Source organism: Fukomys damarensis, unplaced genomic scaffold (assembly GCF_012274545.1).
Source record: "Fukomys damarensis isolate Sample0158 unplaced genomic scaffold, DMR_v1.0_HiC HiC_scaffold_12, whole genome shotgun sequence".
Classification (NCBI taxonomy): domain Eukaryota; kingdom Metazoa; phylum Chordata; class Mammalia; order Rodentia; family Bathyergidae; genus Fukomys; species Fukomys damarensis.
In genome coordinates this window covers 2,227,361-2,242,664 of record NW_022900924.1, presented here as the reverse complement: position 1 = coordinate 2,242,664, position 15,304 = coordinate 2,227,361, and the positions used below count along the sequence as shown (strand labels likewise).

The 15,304-nt window shown below is 46.2% G+C and overlaps 1 protein-coding gene and 1 pseudogene across 1 annotated transcript in view; one reads left to right on the top strand and one right to left on the bottom strand.

The window, feature by feature from the left end:
- The window catches only part of Ttc28 (tetratricopeptide repeat domain 28), a 558,472-nt gene that overhangs the window by 459,812 nt on the left and 83,356 nt on the right, over nucleotides 1–15,304 (top strand). The window contains exons 9-12 of the mRNA XM_010604145.1: nucleotides 2,113–2,222; nucleotides 4,574–4,703; nucleotides 7,063–7,281; nucleotides 9,187–9,352. Of these exons, the coding sequence (XP_010602447.1) occupies nucleotides 2,113–2,222; nucleotides 4,574–4,703; nucleotides 7,063–7,281; nucleotides 9,187–9,352 (625 nt within the window). The remainder of the gene's footprint in view (nucleotides 1–2,112; nucleotides 2,223–4,573; nucleotides 4,704–7,062; nucleotides 7,282–9,186; nucleotides 9,353–15,304) is intronic.
- Nucleotides 12,492–12,637, bottom strand: LOC117285803 (annotated as a pseudogene).

The following is a 15,304-nucleotide window of genomic DNA, read 5'->3' as shown; positions in this document are numbered from 1 at the left end:
TTGGGGGGGGGGGGGGGCTGTGGCCCAATGCATTGAACACGACTGGTAGCTTTGGGCTTCCTGAAACTTGGCGACAGTAAAATTCCAACAAGCTATGGGTGATTTTCAGTTGAATTTGTGAAAACTATTTAATTCAGGTCCAGAATCCGGCAACTTTTCTGCCTCCTGAAATACTGTTTCCATGCACCAGCCAGTTGCCTGAGACATTGTAACATAATTCAGTATTTATGGGAAAACCTCCAGTTCATTTTTGTCTAGTAACTTTGAGTGTTGAAGCATCTCTAGTGTCTGTCTTGTGGTGAGAGCCGATAGCCACTACCTTATGGGCCTCACGGGCCACACCAAGAGCATCTTCAGCTGAGCTGTGAGCTGGTGAAGGACACCTGGAAGGTGCTCTGGTGCTGAGTCGGGTGTGGGACGCCTTGCAGCGGAGGGAGTAGCTCCACCGGAAATCACCCCATTGCTCCCCCCTGGCTCCAGAGGGGTGCGGCTGTCCATCAGGACCCCTTTCCCTGTACAGTGCAGGGTCATGGTGAGGTTGGTCAGACTCTTGTACAAGCTTCCGGGGTAATTTGAATGGATACCTCCGGCTAAAGTCCCTACTTTTACCCAGCTTGTCTCAATTTGCAAATGCAGGGAGGGTGTAGCGATTTAGTGATTTAACTGAAGTTTTGCAAGCAGTCTAGGAGACCTGGACAGGTGAGTCAGGTTCCTAACGGCAAACCCCAAGAGTCGCTGTGTGGGCAAGATACCATGTCGTCACTGAGCTTCTGCTCAACGGCCAGGCGACGTCCCGCATGCTCAGAATACAGCAGCAGCCAAGCGAAGTCCCTGTTCTCACAGGATATTCCCTGTAAATGAGGCCCGCCCCGTGAGTGCTTACTTCTAAATAAACCTACACCTGGCAGAGATGTCTACATTGAAAAAGCAGTGTTGTTAATTTGTTGAAATTCTCCTTCTTCTGGCTTGGTTTTCTCTCAAGAACTATCATCTCTCATGTGTGTTTTCATTCTGTGAAGTGTTTAAAAGGGTAAATTGCAGGTATCACTTGTGTTACCCAAAGACACAGTTTTAGCTCAAATCCTGTTTCTAAGCTTCCTGAGTTGTATGCATTTTGAAATCCGTAATATCTTACGAGCTGAGCCTGAGCTTCACTTGCATTAGCCTCTCAGCTGACTCAGTTCCTTTTCAAAGCAGGGATCGCACAAACCCAGCATGCTCAGAGAAGGCTCCCAGGCCCCTGACTTAGATCAGAAGGAAGCTCTTCCTTTGTGTGTGCCTTTGCGCCGGCTGACTTCTCCATAAGCTCACTTCTCTGTACAGATAGCAGGAAAATGAGGACAGAGTGGTGCTAAGAACAGTTTAGTGACCGATACAGTAACGATTGCCTTCAGCTTTAACTCCCACAAAGCTCCGGAGGCCGTGGTGTCTTGAAACCCAGAAGCTTGCTGTGGGTAAGTGACCCAAACTGCAGGTTTCTCTCTGCGGCCATTCAAATGAGGACAGTTTCACTTAAGGCTTTTGCCTCATACTAGCACTTGTGTCGTAGCCCTGCTGAAGTGCATCAAAGCCCCAAGCTTAAAGGAAAAGCAGATGTGTCAGTAGCATCAGTAACTGCAGCAGGGACAGCTTCGTGCGAGTTCTGCTTTCAGGAGAACTTCAAGTGTTGCCTATCGGCACTGGTTGGGTGCTGTGCAGTGAGAGACGAAGAAGTGTTATCTTAGCTTCTGTACTTGACTGTCAAAAAGCTTTTGTGAACCAGAGAATGGGATTAGATAAATTTATCAGCCGGCAGTTTTCATTTGCAAAGCTAAGGGCAGCAGGTTAGGTTCTGTTTGTTTCAGTGTTTTTACCTGCCCTGCATAGCTGCCTCCTGATAATAACTATCACCTGAGCTCTTGCTGGACTATCTCTGAGTGTGCTGGAGACACCACTACCACTGTGGGTTTGAAGAGAATGCTTATTTTGCCTTGGCTAATTTGGTTCTCATCCTGCTGCCTCCCTAGCTGGGTTGTTAACATTCTTTGCATATATATGAAGCAAACTCGCCTTTTAGAACTCATCAGCAGGTTGGACTATCTGTTTCTTTACATTTCTCTAATCTGGTTTCAGGATTGAGGTTAGCTGAACAACTAGGCCGGAGAGAAGACGAGGCAAAAATTCGCCATGGTCTAGGCCTGTCCCTTTGGGCAAGTGGGAACCTGGAGGAGGCCCAACACCAGGTGAGCATGTGGACCCTGGCCCAAGGGGAGTTGGTTTCCAGAAGTGTGGAAGACCTTGGGATGCCAGCCTGAGTAGTGATGACATTTGCCGAACATGCTGACCTCTTCCCAGGGGCTGACACACAGAGAACTGCCCGCCTGCACTAACCCAGAAGTAGGAGCCTTCGCATCTGTAGAGATTCTTCACTGATGTGATAGATTTCTCAACAGTGTCTCTGGAATGCTTGCATTATGGGATGCTGCTCCACATTAAACTTTACTATGAAATTACATTCTTCATAATGAAGGCAATATAAAAACACATAATTTAAGGGTTGAACGACTAGTAGGTCTGTTCTGTTCAAGTGACAGGTAGAGCTTCGTTCTCCCCTGTCTCACACCGTGTGTGTGTGTGTGTGTGTGTGTGTGTGTGTTGCTGCATGTGTAGAAAGAGCTGAAGGGTGGTCTCTTGTCATCCTGGCCCCTTCTGTCAGCTTGGAGGAGGAGGGACACGGCTGCTCACTTGTCTGGCCAGCTCGTGTGACAGTGATCACTGGCCATTTTGTTAGATGAACAAGGGATAGGACATGTGGAGGCTTCTGTCTGGAGATACTCACAAGGACTGAGGACACGATGTGACTAAATTGTCTCATAGCATCCTGGAATGTTAGGATATTTCTATTATACTTTGAAAACTAGTAAAGTCAAATAATTCTATAATATCGTGGTTATAAAAATTAAAACACACAAGGTATAATCAATAAATACGGGTTTTCAAAATATTGCAGTAAAAGACATGTTGTAATGGAAGCCACTTAACTCCACCTTGCCTTGAACACGCTTGTCGCGCTGCTCTTGCCGCTTTCTGAAGCAGGTCGGGAAGTCCTCCTCTCCCTCGAGGAGCCTCAGTTGCATTATGGGTGCCTGAATGGCTGAACTGATTCACAGTGCGTCCCTCTCGTGGTGAGCTCCACCGTGAGAGGAGCCAGAAGTCACACGGGGTCAGGCCCAGTGGATAAGCGGAAGAGGACACGCTGTTGAGTTTTTAAGAGCCTGCCTCTCCGTTGAGTGGCCCTCAGCAGCAGCACTTACCCTACTCTTGATCATACCTCAGAAGACACTCATGAAAAGGGACTTACAGAACTGCTTCAGAAGGCACCAAGAATGACGGGGTGAATGTGTTTGAGCAGGGGGAATATTTTGAGGGCCATTAATGACCATGTGTCTTTTACTACAAATTTTAAAATTAAAGCATCATATTCTTCACCTCTTGTATACTGATGTAGTGATTTATAAATTTCAAAGCGCTTTCACTCATACCTCAAAATGTTCTGTGCACTCAAGCGGTAACCACCCGCTTTATAGAGGGGAAGAAGCTCGGCTCTGAGTCTTGCCTAAATTCACATGGCAAATTAGTGGCAGAGGTAGGGCACATTCCTTTCTCAGAGCCCCCTCCTGGTCATGGGTTGTAGTCTTAGGTTTCTGGTTTTGTCTATGTGTAGGACTTAGAACAGCAGGACAAGGCCTCTGTTAGGATGGCCAGTCGTTCTCCAGTCCTCAAGGTGTCCGTGTCAGCACGAGCAGCCCCTTGGGGAGCTTGTCCATCAAAGACCTGGCCCGGGGAGGCATTGACATTGGGTTCTACAGTGCTGGACCACCTGCAACCAAGTGTCTTTGCCATTACCCAGACCTCATCCTTCTCCAGCGTGCCTCTGCTGTTCCTGTCCCTGCTCCTGCCCTCCTCTGTCTTTATCCTCCCATGCTCGGAGGCCTGTGGTAATGGGTGATAGTCATCTGAGGACAAGAAGAAAGTTTTTCGTTCTAATCAAAATCAGTACTTGTTAGCCAGGTGACTAGGCACAGGCCTGTAATCCCAGCTATTTGGGAGGCTGAGGCAGAAGGATCATAAATTCAAATCCAGCCTAGGTAACTTAGTGAGACCCTGTCTCAAAGTAAAATAAAAATGGCTTGAAGTGTAGCGCAGTGGTAGAGCGCTTGCCTGGCGTTGCAGTTGCAAAGCCTAGGTTCCAAGTGCAAAGCTGGGTTCCATTCCTAGCAGTGCAAAGGAAAATAAGGCACTTGTCTGTATCGATAGCTAATTTTTAAAGACATCTTTCAGATCATAAATCTGTTCGCCTTGTCTTTAGCTCCTCTTATCTGTCAACAAAAACTGAATGCATAAACTATAATTCACTGGGATGATGTGATATCTCTTCAGGTCCACAAGGACTTACCTGGAAAAAACTCATCTTTTCAAACCTAAAAACATGTTTAGGTTGTGCTGTAAGGTATAAGAAAAAAAAGCTGTCTCCAGTCTTAATCAGCTGGCGCGTGTTGTGGAGACCAATCACATTCTACATCTCTCCTTGCAGCTTTACAGGGCGTCAGCCTTGTTTGAAACAATCCGGCACGAGGCACAGCTGAGCACGGACTACAAGCTGTCCCTGTTTGACCTGCAGACATCATCCTACCAGGCCTTGCAGCGGGTGCTCGTCAGCCTGGGTGAGGGTCACTGGGTACCCACACATCGGGGAGGGGTCTGCATGCGCATGTTCAGGTTGTGTGGCGACTGCTGTCGTCGCAACAGACGGTGAAGTCACACCTATTCCTCTATTCCGTAAAGGTTGTTAGAGCGCCTACTGTGTGCTGAGGGCGGCCCTGGGGCTTTGCCTGTCAAATGGTGAGAGTCAGCGAGTCCAGGGTAATTTAGATGGGGCTGCAGTGGAGAAACTCAGATGCTGGGGAGTAAACCAGGGCCTGAGGTTCCCGCACCCCGCAGTTCGCGGCTCCACTAACCCTATTTCAAGCCTCTGACCGTGGGCAAGTCCCCGAGAAGATACTTGGCCTCTTATTTCCTCAGCCGCACCTCCTTCAGTGTTGTCATTCAGAAAATGTCTGTACCCCCTGGACTGTGACATACACAGCCAGGAGTCACCCTTCCAGACCTTCATGCCCCGTGATCCTGGGTGCTTCAGGTTCCCTTCCTTAGCTAGGCCTTAACTGCCACAGCCAGCCCTTTCCAGCTCCTCTGTCACCTGCATCTTCCCAGAAAGTATTGTATTCACAGACACCAAATCTTTCAAGTCGGATGCTGAGGCCTTTTCAGTAACCTATCCCTCACCGTACATATAGGAATACTCAAGTTTCCCCTTGAAGAATTAAATATATTCGTTTCCTGGGATTATAATTTATTATCTATTATAATCACAATGTTAAGTTTGTCTAGCACTTTGGGACCAATTTTCCAATGTGCACAGAAATTGTCCCTGCTGTTCCAGTTAATAACTTAATAGAGTAAAATCGTACATTTGCATACCCTCCCAGAAATCCTTTCTACTGGTGCAGAAATGCAGGAAGCGAGTCATTCTGGAAGAGTCATCAGAGCTGCGGCATCTGGTCTCCTGCCTCTGCCTGCTCTCCTTGGGCCCTAGTTCTAGCACCTTTTCTGTAATTTATATTTATGATGCACATCAATCCTCACCACTGGCCTCCTTCCACATTTGAAAGTTTGTGAGTTTCTTTTTTGTGTGTTCTCACATCAGCATAGCAGCTTTTAAAGTAAGTGACAGACTAACTTCTTAGAGGATTTGAGAGTAGAATTGGACTGAAAGATGAAGGTAGAGCTTGAAAGAGAAAAGGTCTGATTTGGGTTTTTGAGGCATTTCACTGTGTGGTTCAGGTTGGCCTGGATCTCACAGCGATCCTCCTGCCTCATCCTCCTGAGTGCTGGGTTATGGGCAGGTGCCACCATACCCAGCCAGGAATTTTATTTTATTTATTTTTTCCCATTAAGTTTATTGATACATTTAAAACAATACGGTTACATTCATCACTGGGATCTTGTACCTTTACATGTTATGTCTTAGTTCTTACGTTTTCCCCATACCCCTGCCCTCCCTTCACCCTTCCCTATTTACAAAGCCCAGCTAGGAATTTTAAAGGAATAGCAACTTCAGAATTTCAACCCTCTGTCCATGGGGGCTGGAAGAGGAGGAAATGTGTGGGAGCCCGGAATGGAGTGGGTAAGGGTTCTAACAGCAGCGGTGCTCCCTGTGCACAGGTGGTGCTCAGATAACACCTGCCAGGAATGCTGGTGTGGAGGGGTTTTCATTCTGTGCAGTAGTTTGGTTTTGTTTTGCTTTTTGGTACTGAGAATCTAACTCAGAACCCCGCGCTTGCCAGGCAGGTGCGGCGCTGCTGCGCTAAATCCCTGGCCCTGCAGTAGTTCTTGAAGGTAGGTGGGACAGCTGTTACACCCCCTTTGTTTGACACAAGGGCAGTAAAAAGGTAAGGGCACCCCAACAGAGGCACAGGCATGTGTAAAGACTTGGAGGTATAAATTAGGGGAAGAAAGGGTTGCATCTAGGGAAGAGGGAGATAGCAGGAGATGTTTCCCACACATTTCATATGCTAACTCCAAGTCAGAGTCACTGTGGAGCAAGGAAGTAGAAAAAGATACACAGAACACCAAGCACCAGGTCCAGACAACCAAATGAATTGGGTAGGAGGTGTCCCAAGCCAGGTCAAGAGCAGCTTGGGATGTGGAGCAGAGGACTGGCAGGGCCAGCCCCAGTGCTCTGAGCTAGGCTGGCTCTTGTGCTGGCTGCAAGGCAGAGGAAGGCCAGGTGGTTTAGGTGGCATGAGCTCAGTCTCACTGAATGCAGACGTGAGGTTCTGAGTGGACTCTGGACCCACCATCAGAGGCAGGGGGTTGAATATGAACAGCGTGACTGCGAACCTGTCACATACTGCAGAGCAGAGGCCATGAGGCTTGACCCAGAAGCCGGTGGCCGTGCCTCATGGCCCTCCACGAATGGGTATGCTGACAGTGCATCCCTTCAGCCTGTACTTTGTCTCCTAGGCCACCTCGATGAAGCCCTGGCTGTGGCAGAAAGAGGTCGGACCAGGGCTTTTGCTGATCTGCTGGTGGAACGGCAGACGGGACAACAGGACTCAGACCCCTACTCCCCAGTCACCATCGATCAGATCTTAGAGATGGTTAATGGCCAGCGAGGACTCGTGCTTTACTACTCCCTGGCTGCAGGGTACCTGTATAGCTGGCTGCTGGCTCCTGGGGCAGGTGAGATCTCTGTGGGAACTGGGCAATGAAGACATGACCCTAAGAAAATCCAGTGGTGGGGGGGGAAGAGGCACATATCATAGACCAGACTCGGGAGCCGAGGTCAGATGTCGGTGAAACATCAGCCACGGTGGGCGTTCCGTGGTGGGGTATTCAGTTTGTAAGACAGCCCCACTTTCTCACTCTCCAAGGAATTGTTGCTCCTTGCCAGTGAATGTGGGAGCGTTTGTCAGGGAAAGAGCAGCAGGATGAATTTCACTTGTCTCCCTGTTTGTAGGCAGCTGTCGCTCATTAGCTAATAAAGCGAAGACTGCAAGTCTTAATGAGTTCTTTCTAGATATGATTTAATAATTGTGATCTTTTGTCATGGTAAAGTTAAAGCGACAGAGATGATAATGGCAGCTCTCACTGTTTATAAATAAGTCTACGGTTTGAAATTTCTGAGTTTAATGGAACTCATCTTTTTTTTTAACTAGTTCTGTTAAAAATCGGTTTTAGAAGTAATCTCCTTTGATGAAATCGGTGTTAAATGTTCAGGACGTAACAGTTTTACTCAGTACAGAACCACTAATTGGCTGTTAGGGCCATATTTTTTGCATAATAAAATGCTGATGGCTTTACCATGTTGGAGACATACCAGATCCAATTAGAATTTATTGACTGGGGAAGTGGGTCTTCTAATTGGGAATTTTGAAGAATGGGCTTCTTGAATATCTGTAAAAAGTTCAACTGCCAGGGAGAGTTGACAGGATTTTCTTGATTATGTTTCTTTCACTTAGATTCAAAAAATAAAATGATAGCTGCAAGACAGCTCCCAGATGCTCCCTGGGTTCTGAACCCTTATGCCTGCATGATACATGTCATTGTTTATAATTATTGTTTATAATCTTCCCTTTAATTCCATGTTTTCATGGACTTTCCACAAAGAGCATTTTTACCTCTGACCTTTTTATGCTAAAAGTTTTAAGTTGTGATCTTCATGGTGACCTGGTGAATGAATGTCATCCACTGTGCCCCGTGGGTCCCACCCCCAGAGGGGCACCAGCGCGTGGGAGGTAGAGGTTGACAGCTAGGGGTGTCAGGCTCTTTCCCCTTGGTTGTTACATCCTGGGGACGTGACTGGACAGGTGGAATACCCAGATCCCTGTAATAATGAGCCATGTGTAATGAGGCTCCTATTGTTTCTCTTTTTGTTCCTCTTTGCTCTTAATGAGACTCTGAAGGTTTTGCTGGAGGCTCTAATCCAAGCGGAGAGGACTAGCGTTTTCCAGGGCTGACACACCTCATTACCGTTTGAGAGTATGTCCTGTGTTTATTGCCAGAAAACCACTGTGGATTGCCTCTGTTTCACAGGGCCATCACTTTTTGCTCCTTTAATCCATTAATGATCACTGACCAGTTGGTCTTATTTAAAAATGGTTTAAAATGTTTTATATGGCCCTTATACTGCATGTTTGTTTTGATTTGCTTTTATGAAATGAAATGTCTTTTTGTGCCACAGTTTTTACCTGGCTCTTTTTGGGGGGGTCTGGGACTTCAATCTACCCGGGCCCACCCATGCACTGATCCTGAAAGGAGGCTTCTCTGGCTGTTGCTTCTGAAAAGCATCAGTTTGGAAATACATAGGAAGTAGTCCTGATTCCAGGAGCTTCTGAATATATCATCGGAAGCAAAAGCTGTATCTTGAATTCCCTGGCTTCAGGCACCAAATCTAGTGGTAAAGGCTATAAAAGGGGCACTGTCTTGAATTCAGAAAGCCCTCTTGGGGTCTTTGGTTTTAAAGTTTCCTCACAGGGTGCACTTGGCGAAGAAGTCACAGAGCATCAGCATCCCATCCCCCGCTTTCTGCCCTTCTTGCTGCCGTCCCCAGTATGTCTGACACTGGCTATACCCGTCTTATTTCAGGCATCCTGAAGTTTCATGAGCACTACCTGGGTGACAACACAGTGGAGAGCTGCAGTGACTTCCAGGCTGGGGGCAGCGTCATTCTGCCACCCGCAACCAGCTCGGTCCTGGAGCAGCACATCACCAGTGTGCGTGAGGCCCTGGGTGTGGAGTCTTACTACTCCAGGTAGGGAGAAGTCCCGAGCCACTTCCACTCCAATCGCAAGGCGAAGGTTTTGTAAAACTCCTACTTGAACTAGTAGAATAAATTCTGTGGCGGTCACTCTTTTGTGCTGATTCACAAGTTGCTGAAGCAGAAACCAGTATGTGTCTGTGGTGTGCAAAGCCCTTGATTGGCTGTGCGTCATTGGTTATTTCCCTTCAAATAGGAAGGTCCTCGTCCATGATGCCAGTTCCCTAAGCAGGATATATAGACTATTTAGACATAAGCATGACTTTAAATGTAGTGTACCGGCTAATTAAAATGGAGGCTGGTTCTTTGTTGTGTTTTATTTTGTTTTTGGGGGAGGTTATGAGCAGATTACAGTGAGTTTTTACTGTAGCTGACCACCTGTTGGAGCGTCATTGAGCACCACTGACAACGTGTTTGTATAGGTCTGTGTGTTGTGGGCTGAGGTGGAGGGAATGAACTCCCAAATGTCCAAAATAGAGAGGGAACTCCTTTCTGTGAAGTCCGTGGAAGGTATGAGCTTTTGGGAATGTATGGAAAATAGTTTCGGCAAGCACCTTGCTTCACAGGAAAGTTGTACAGGATTGTCCTGTGGGGCTGGAGGTGAGCAGCTGTCAGGCACCTCGGTCCTCTAGGTGGTGTTTGCCAACTGTGCAGCGTCAGGGAGTCTACAAAGTTTGCTGGTATTGGGTCCCAGAGCAAACCTTTGAATTTCTTTGGGTAGTTTCGTTTGTCTTGTGAAAGTCCTGTGCTCTCTTTATGATTCCTGGAAAGATACTTCATCCAGAGTCCGTGTGTGTGGTGGCTATTTCCAGGAGCTGGACTGGTCTTTGGGGTACTGATGACGTTCGGGAGAAGTTGTTAGGTAAAAAATAATCGTTGGATAATGTGAAGTCAGGATCGGAAGACTGAAGTGTCCAACTGGCACACCCTTCCTCCATGCGAAGCCTGTAGTAGCACAGGACTCGCTGACAGCCACATGCTGTGAAAGCCAGGTTCAAAACAGACTTCTAGGCCAGGGCTTTTTCTGCTTTTAATGATCAAAATTAATATTGTATTTTGAGAAAATAACCAAAGCAGGTAAGAATGTCATTTGGGGGCTTCCGCCACGCGCGCACTCCTGTCTTCTTTCTCCTGTGACTTTGGTGCATCCCGGAGCAGTGGTGTGGTAATCATCGGGTGACAGTGCGGTGAGCCCTAAGAACTTGGGAGTAGAGCCACCCTCGGAAATTTAAGTCACAGTCACTACACGCTAAGTTAGATTAGAGGTGTCCCAGGCTGCTGCGGCAAATAGAAGGCACTGGGGGCCAGTGTGGCCAGATAAACCTGACCAGAGGGATTTCATGCTTGACGCAAGGGTCTGAGGGCAGTGGCTGGGCAGCAGTGGAAACGCGGAGGAGGAGGAGCAAGCAGGGCAGATTTAGGCTTTGCCCATCTCTGATGCTATTAGAGGGCAAGAGAATCTTGGTTTAGAGCCTGAACTCCCACTGGCGAGGCCATTCCTGTGGTGGACATGTGGTCTTCGTGTTCTTATCTCTCACCCCACAAGCCCTGGAAGGTTCGCCTGCACAAGGTATACTGCTAGACTCTGAAGAAAATGGTGAACAAGGCAGAGAGAGTCCTTGCTCCTGCCCTGCTGAAAGATAGTAAATGGCAGAATGCTGTGTATAAAATACTTAGTTAAAATTATAGCAAGTACTGAAGCGGAAGCACAGGACACAATGAGAGCGCATGCGTAAGGTGGAGTGGGCAACATTCTGGGGGTGCAGGTGGTTCCCGACAGGGGCCTGGGCCCCAGGGCTGATGATCAGCACGCTGCTGAGGACCGGCCCAGGCTTGGCGTACAGAGGCTCGGGGATTCTTGGTGGAGGGAACCTCTCGGGTGCTTCTCTTGCTTCAGTCCCGTGTTTCCGGCCAATCTTTCTGGTGATCTTTTGGTTCTGCACCTAAAGGTACTTACACATAGGAAATGTGTGTGAGAACTGGCATTCTGATTTGTACACCTCTCTTTAAGCTTTGTTGGTGGAAGTTCTGATGGCCAAGGGGCAAAGTCTCTTTGGGGCATGTTAGCCAAATAAGTCAGGCCACAATTCAGGGTCTGAACTAAGTCCTGAAAGCACCTGGGTGTGCAGAACCTGTGTGTATGTGAAGATGGTTTCTGGGTCCCTTCTCCCTTATGGTACCATCGTGGCCACCAGGGCATCTGGTCCTAGGCAAACACTTATGAGGCACAGCCCATGTGACATACAGATGTCACTTGATGCCAGTTGTCAGGTATCCAGAGTAAAACTCACTTTGACTTCCTCTTCCCAAATTCTCTTCTTGCTGGGCGCCAGCCTTGGTTTAACCCTAAACACTTGCACCTAAGCAGCTCTTTTCTGTGTGACTCCTGGAGGCTGCAGGATTCTGTTTCCAGGTGCCTTTTCAGCTGAAGAGTAGCTTTGGGGTTATAGTTCAGCGCATCTTCTATAGCAGGGGAAGGAAGGAGTGCCACGTGCTTGTGTCAGGTGACCCCTTACAGAGAGCTGACAGGTCCGGCTGAGCACTCTGTGTGGCTTGATGCTCAGCCTCGCCCTGTGGGGCTGTCCTCCGTAGCTCAGAGCCACCTTGTGCTGCCAGAAATGAGGTCCCGGGAGTAGTTTTACTTGAAATGTTTTGATGCTTTGTGAACTTAAATTCATGTTCTTGATTATGATACTAAAAGAGAACAGTGTATTTGCATGACCTGAATGTACTGGAATGGAGTTTTTGTGGGACTAGTTTTCTACCTCACGGTTTCATGAAAACAGTAAACACAAAACAAAAAAACAAACCCGAACTATGATATACTATCTCTCACCTATAAACCTAGTAAACATTTTAAAAGCTATGTTGTTCAATGATAGTAAGAGTACAGGGAAGGAACAGGCTTATTCCCTAGGGATACGAATTGGTGTAATCTTTCTCAAAACAGTTTTCCAATAGTATCAAAACCTCTAAAAATATTCATCCCTCTTAATCCCCAAAGTCTCCATTTGAGAAATGGAGCAAACATGTATACTTCAGAGCATTTACCATAGGTCTGTACGTTATTATAGAACAAATGGAAAACCACCTTAATTTCTAATTGAATGTCACATTATTTTATATCTATCTAATGTAGTATCATTGCAATTAAAATTGTGTACACAGATAATTTTTAATCATAGTCAAATGTTTATGACAATAGAGTAAGTGAAAAAGTAGATTGCAGAACTATTTTATGTACTACCCTTGATCTTAGCCAAAAGGCCGAGAAGCGATTAGAACTATTTTATGTAGTATAAATTTAATTTTTCAATATATACAAAATGTGTATAACAAAATAAAAAAATTCTTGGAAAGAAGTGGCAACAGTGCTAGTGGTAATTAGGAGTGGATGGTGGAACTATATTGCTTGTTTTATCGTTCTGTTGTCTATTTTCAGTACTGGAGATTTTCAAGGCCCTACACTGAGTTACAAATTTTTTTATTTTGAGACAGGGACTCTTTAAGTCACTCAGTTGCTCAGAGTGGGTTCATACTTGGGATCCTCTTGCATCAACCTTCCATGTGCACTACCACACCCAGCTTGGAGGCCTCACACGTCTTGATTTCATCACATTATTACAAAATTGAAGCAATCAAAACAGTATGATAATGGCATAAAAACAGATAGTTATATGAACTAATGGAATAAAACAGAGACTACAGAAATAAATCCTTATGTGCAAGGTCAGAGGAACTTGGACAAGGGTGTCAAAGCTTGCAGTGGGGAAAGGATATCTGTTCAGCAAGCACTGTTAGGAATACTGGATTATCAGCATGCAAAAGACTGATGTTGGATCCTCACCGTATACCAAAATCAACGCAAAATGGAATAAAGACCTGAACTAAAGACCTGAGATTATAAGACACCTGAAAGAAAATGTAAGAGAAAAGCTTCAACGACATTGAATTTGGCGCTGATTTCTTGGATGTGACATCATAACACTGGCAACAAATGAAAAAGAGATATACAAAGAGGACCATATCAAACTTAAAGACTTCTGTGTAATAAAGGAATAAACAGAAAAAGGTAGCTTCCAAAATGGGAGAAAATATTTGCAGGCTTTATTATACATGATTAAAGTTAATATCTAGAATATAGAAAGAGTTCCCTTAATGGTAACACCAAAACTCCACAATCCAATTAAAAAATGGGCAAAGGGCTTGCACAGACATCTCTTCAGAGAGATATGCAAATAACCAGCGACCAACGACGTATGAATAGATGCTCAAGAACATCCTGATACTCAAGGAAATGTAAACCAAAGCCACAATGAGAACACCACCTTACCCATTAAGATGCCATTCTGAAAAAGGTAAAATAGAAAATAACAGGTGCTGATGAGGATCAGGACAAATTAGAACGCATGTGATTTGTTGGAATGTGAAATAAGAGGTGAATGTAGCTCAGTGCAGAGTGCTTGCCTAGCATGTACAGTGGTACCTCGGTTTATGAGCTCAGTTCTCTCCATAATTCTGGTCATAAACCAAACTGGACAAGAACTGAATCAAATTTCCCCATAAGGTCAACTTTGAACCTAACCATTGCATTTGATTTGGTTCTTGTGCTGCTCGGTTTGCAACCAGAGTTGTGGAAAGAATCAAGTTTGTGAACCAAGATACCACTGACAGGGTCCTGGACTTGATCCCCTGACTGATAATCAGTCAGTCTCAAATTCAATCCCAGGTATACTGAAATGTACAGTAGTGCAGCTGCTATGGAAAAAAGGATGGAGGTTCCTCAAAATACTAAAAGTAAAATTAGTATATGATCCACTTATAGGTATACATCCAGAAACACTGAAGACAGGATCTTAAAGAAATATGTACGCACACATGTTCACTGTAGCACCATTCAAAATAGCCAAGAGGTGGAAGTCATCTAAATGTCCATTTATGGGTGAATGGATAAATATGGGCTATCCATACAATGAAATATGATTCAGCTTTACGAAAGAAGGGAATCTCGTCACCTGTACAGTGCGGGAGAACCCAGAGCACATACTCCAAATGAAACAAGCTGGCCACAAAAGCAAATACTTCGTGCTTCCCCTTCATTTGAGGTACCTGAAGTAGCCAAGCTCTTAGAAACACGAGGTAGAACGATGTCATTAGGGCTGGGAGGAGGGGAAAGAGAGTTGTCCCGTGAGTGCACAGTTTGAGTTTTATAAGATGAAGTTCTGGAGTTCATTGAACAACAGGATGCATACAGTTAATATGAGTATGCTGTACACGGAAAATGGGCCAGGACATTAACTCTCATGAGTTTTTACCACAATAAAGAGGTATTAAAGTGCATTTTTAATCCATCCACTCTCCCCACTGCAGCAAGCACAGTGCAGCTTGCGTCTCTATCCTGAGTCCCACCACTGCCCGCTCTCTGACTTTCCTGCTTTCCCTCTCTCCACTCCTTATCCAGAGTGCTCTTTCCAAGATGTATTTGGATTCTGTTTCTTTGCTGTCTCGACTCTAACAAAGCCCCCAAACACGAGACTTCTGACAGTCCTGAACTCTAGCTCACATTCCTCGCAATGGCCTGTCCACCCCTGGGGTCAGCCTCTGCCTGCTCCTCCAGCAGCCTGGCCCTCTCTGTGGCTGCTGTCCTGACTTCCCCTCCTAGTAAACACCAGAGGCAAGCATTGCCGTGGACTTGTCCGTAGCATGCTTCTTCCCTCTGCAGAGCCTGCCCGCTGCCCTGATGATCCTTCAAATTCTTGCTTAAATGGTCCCTCCTGGGAAAGGTCTTCCAGGAACGCTGTTGTTGGTTCTGTTCACCTCTGTGCCCTGGCCCACGGTGTTTGAACCTTGCATTTGACTGACTCTGCAGGAATGAAATGCTTCCCCTTGTGCCGAATTGTCCTTCATCTTTTCCTGTAGAGTCTGATTGCCCTTTAGAGCCTTGTT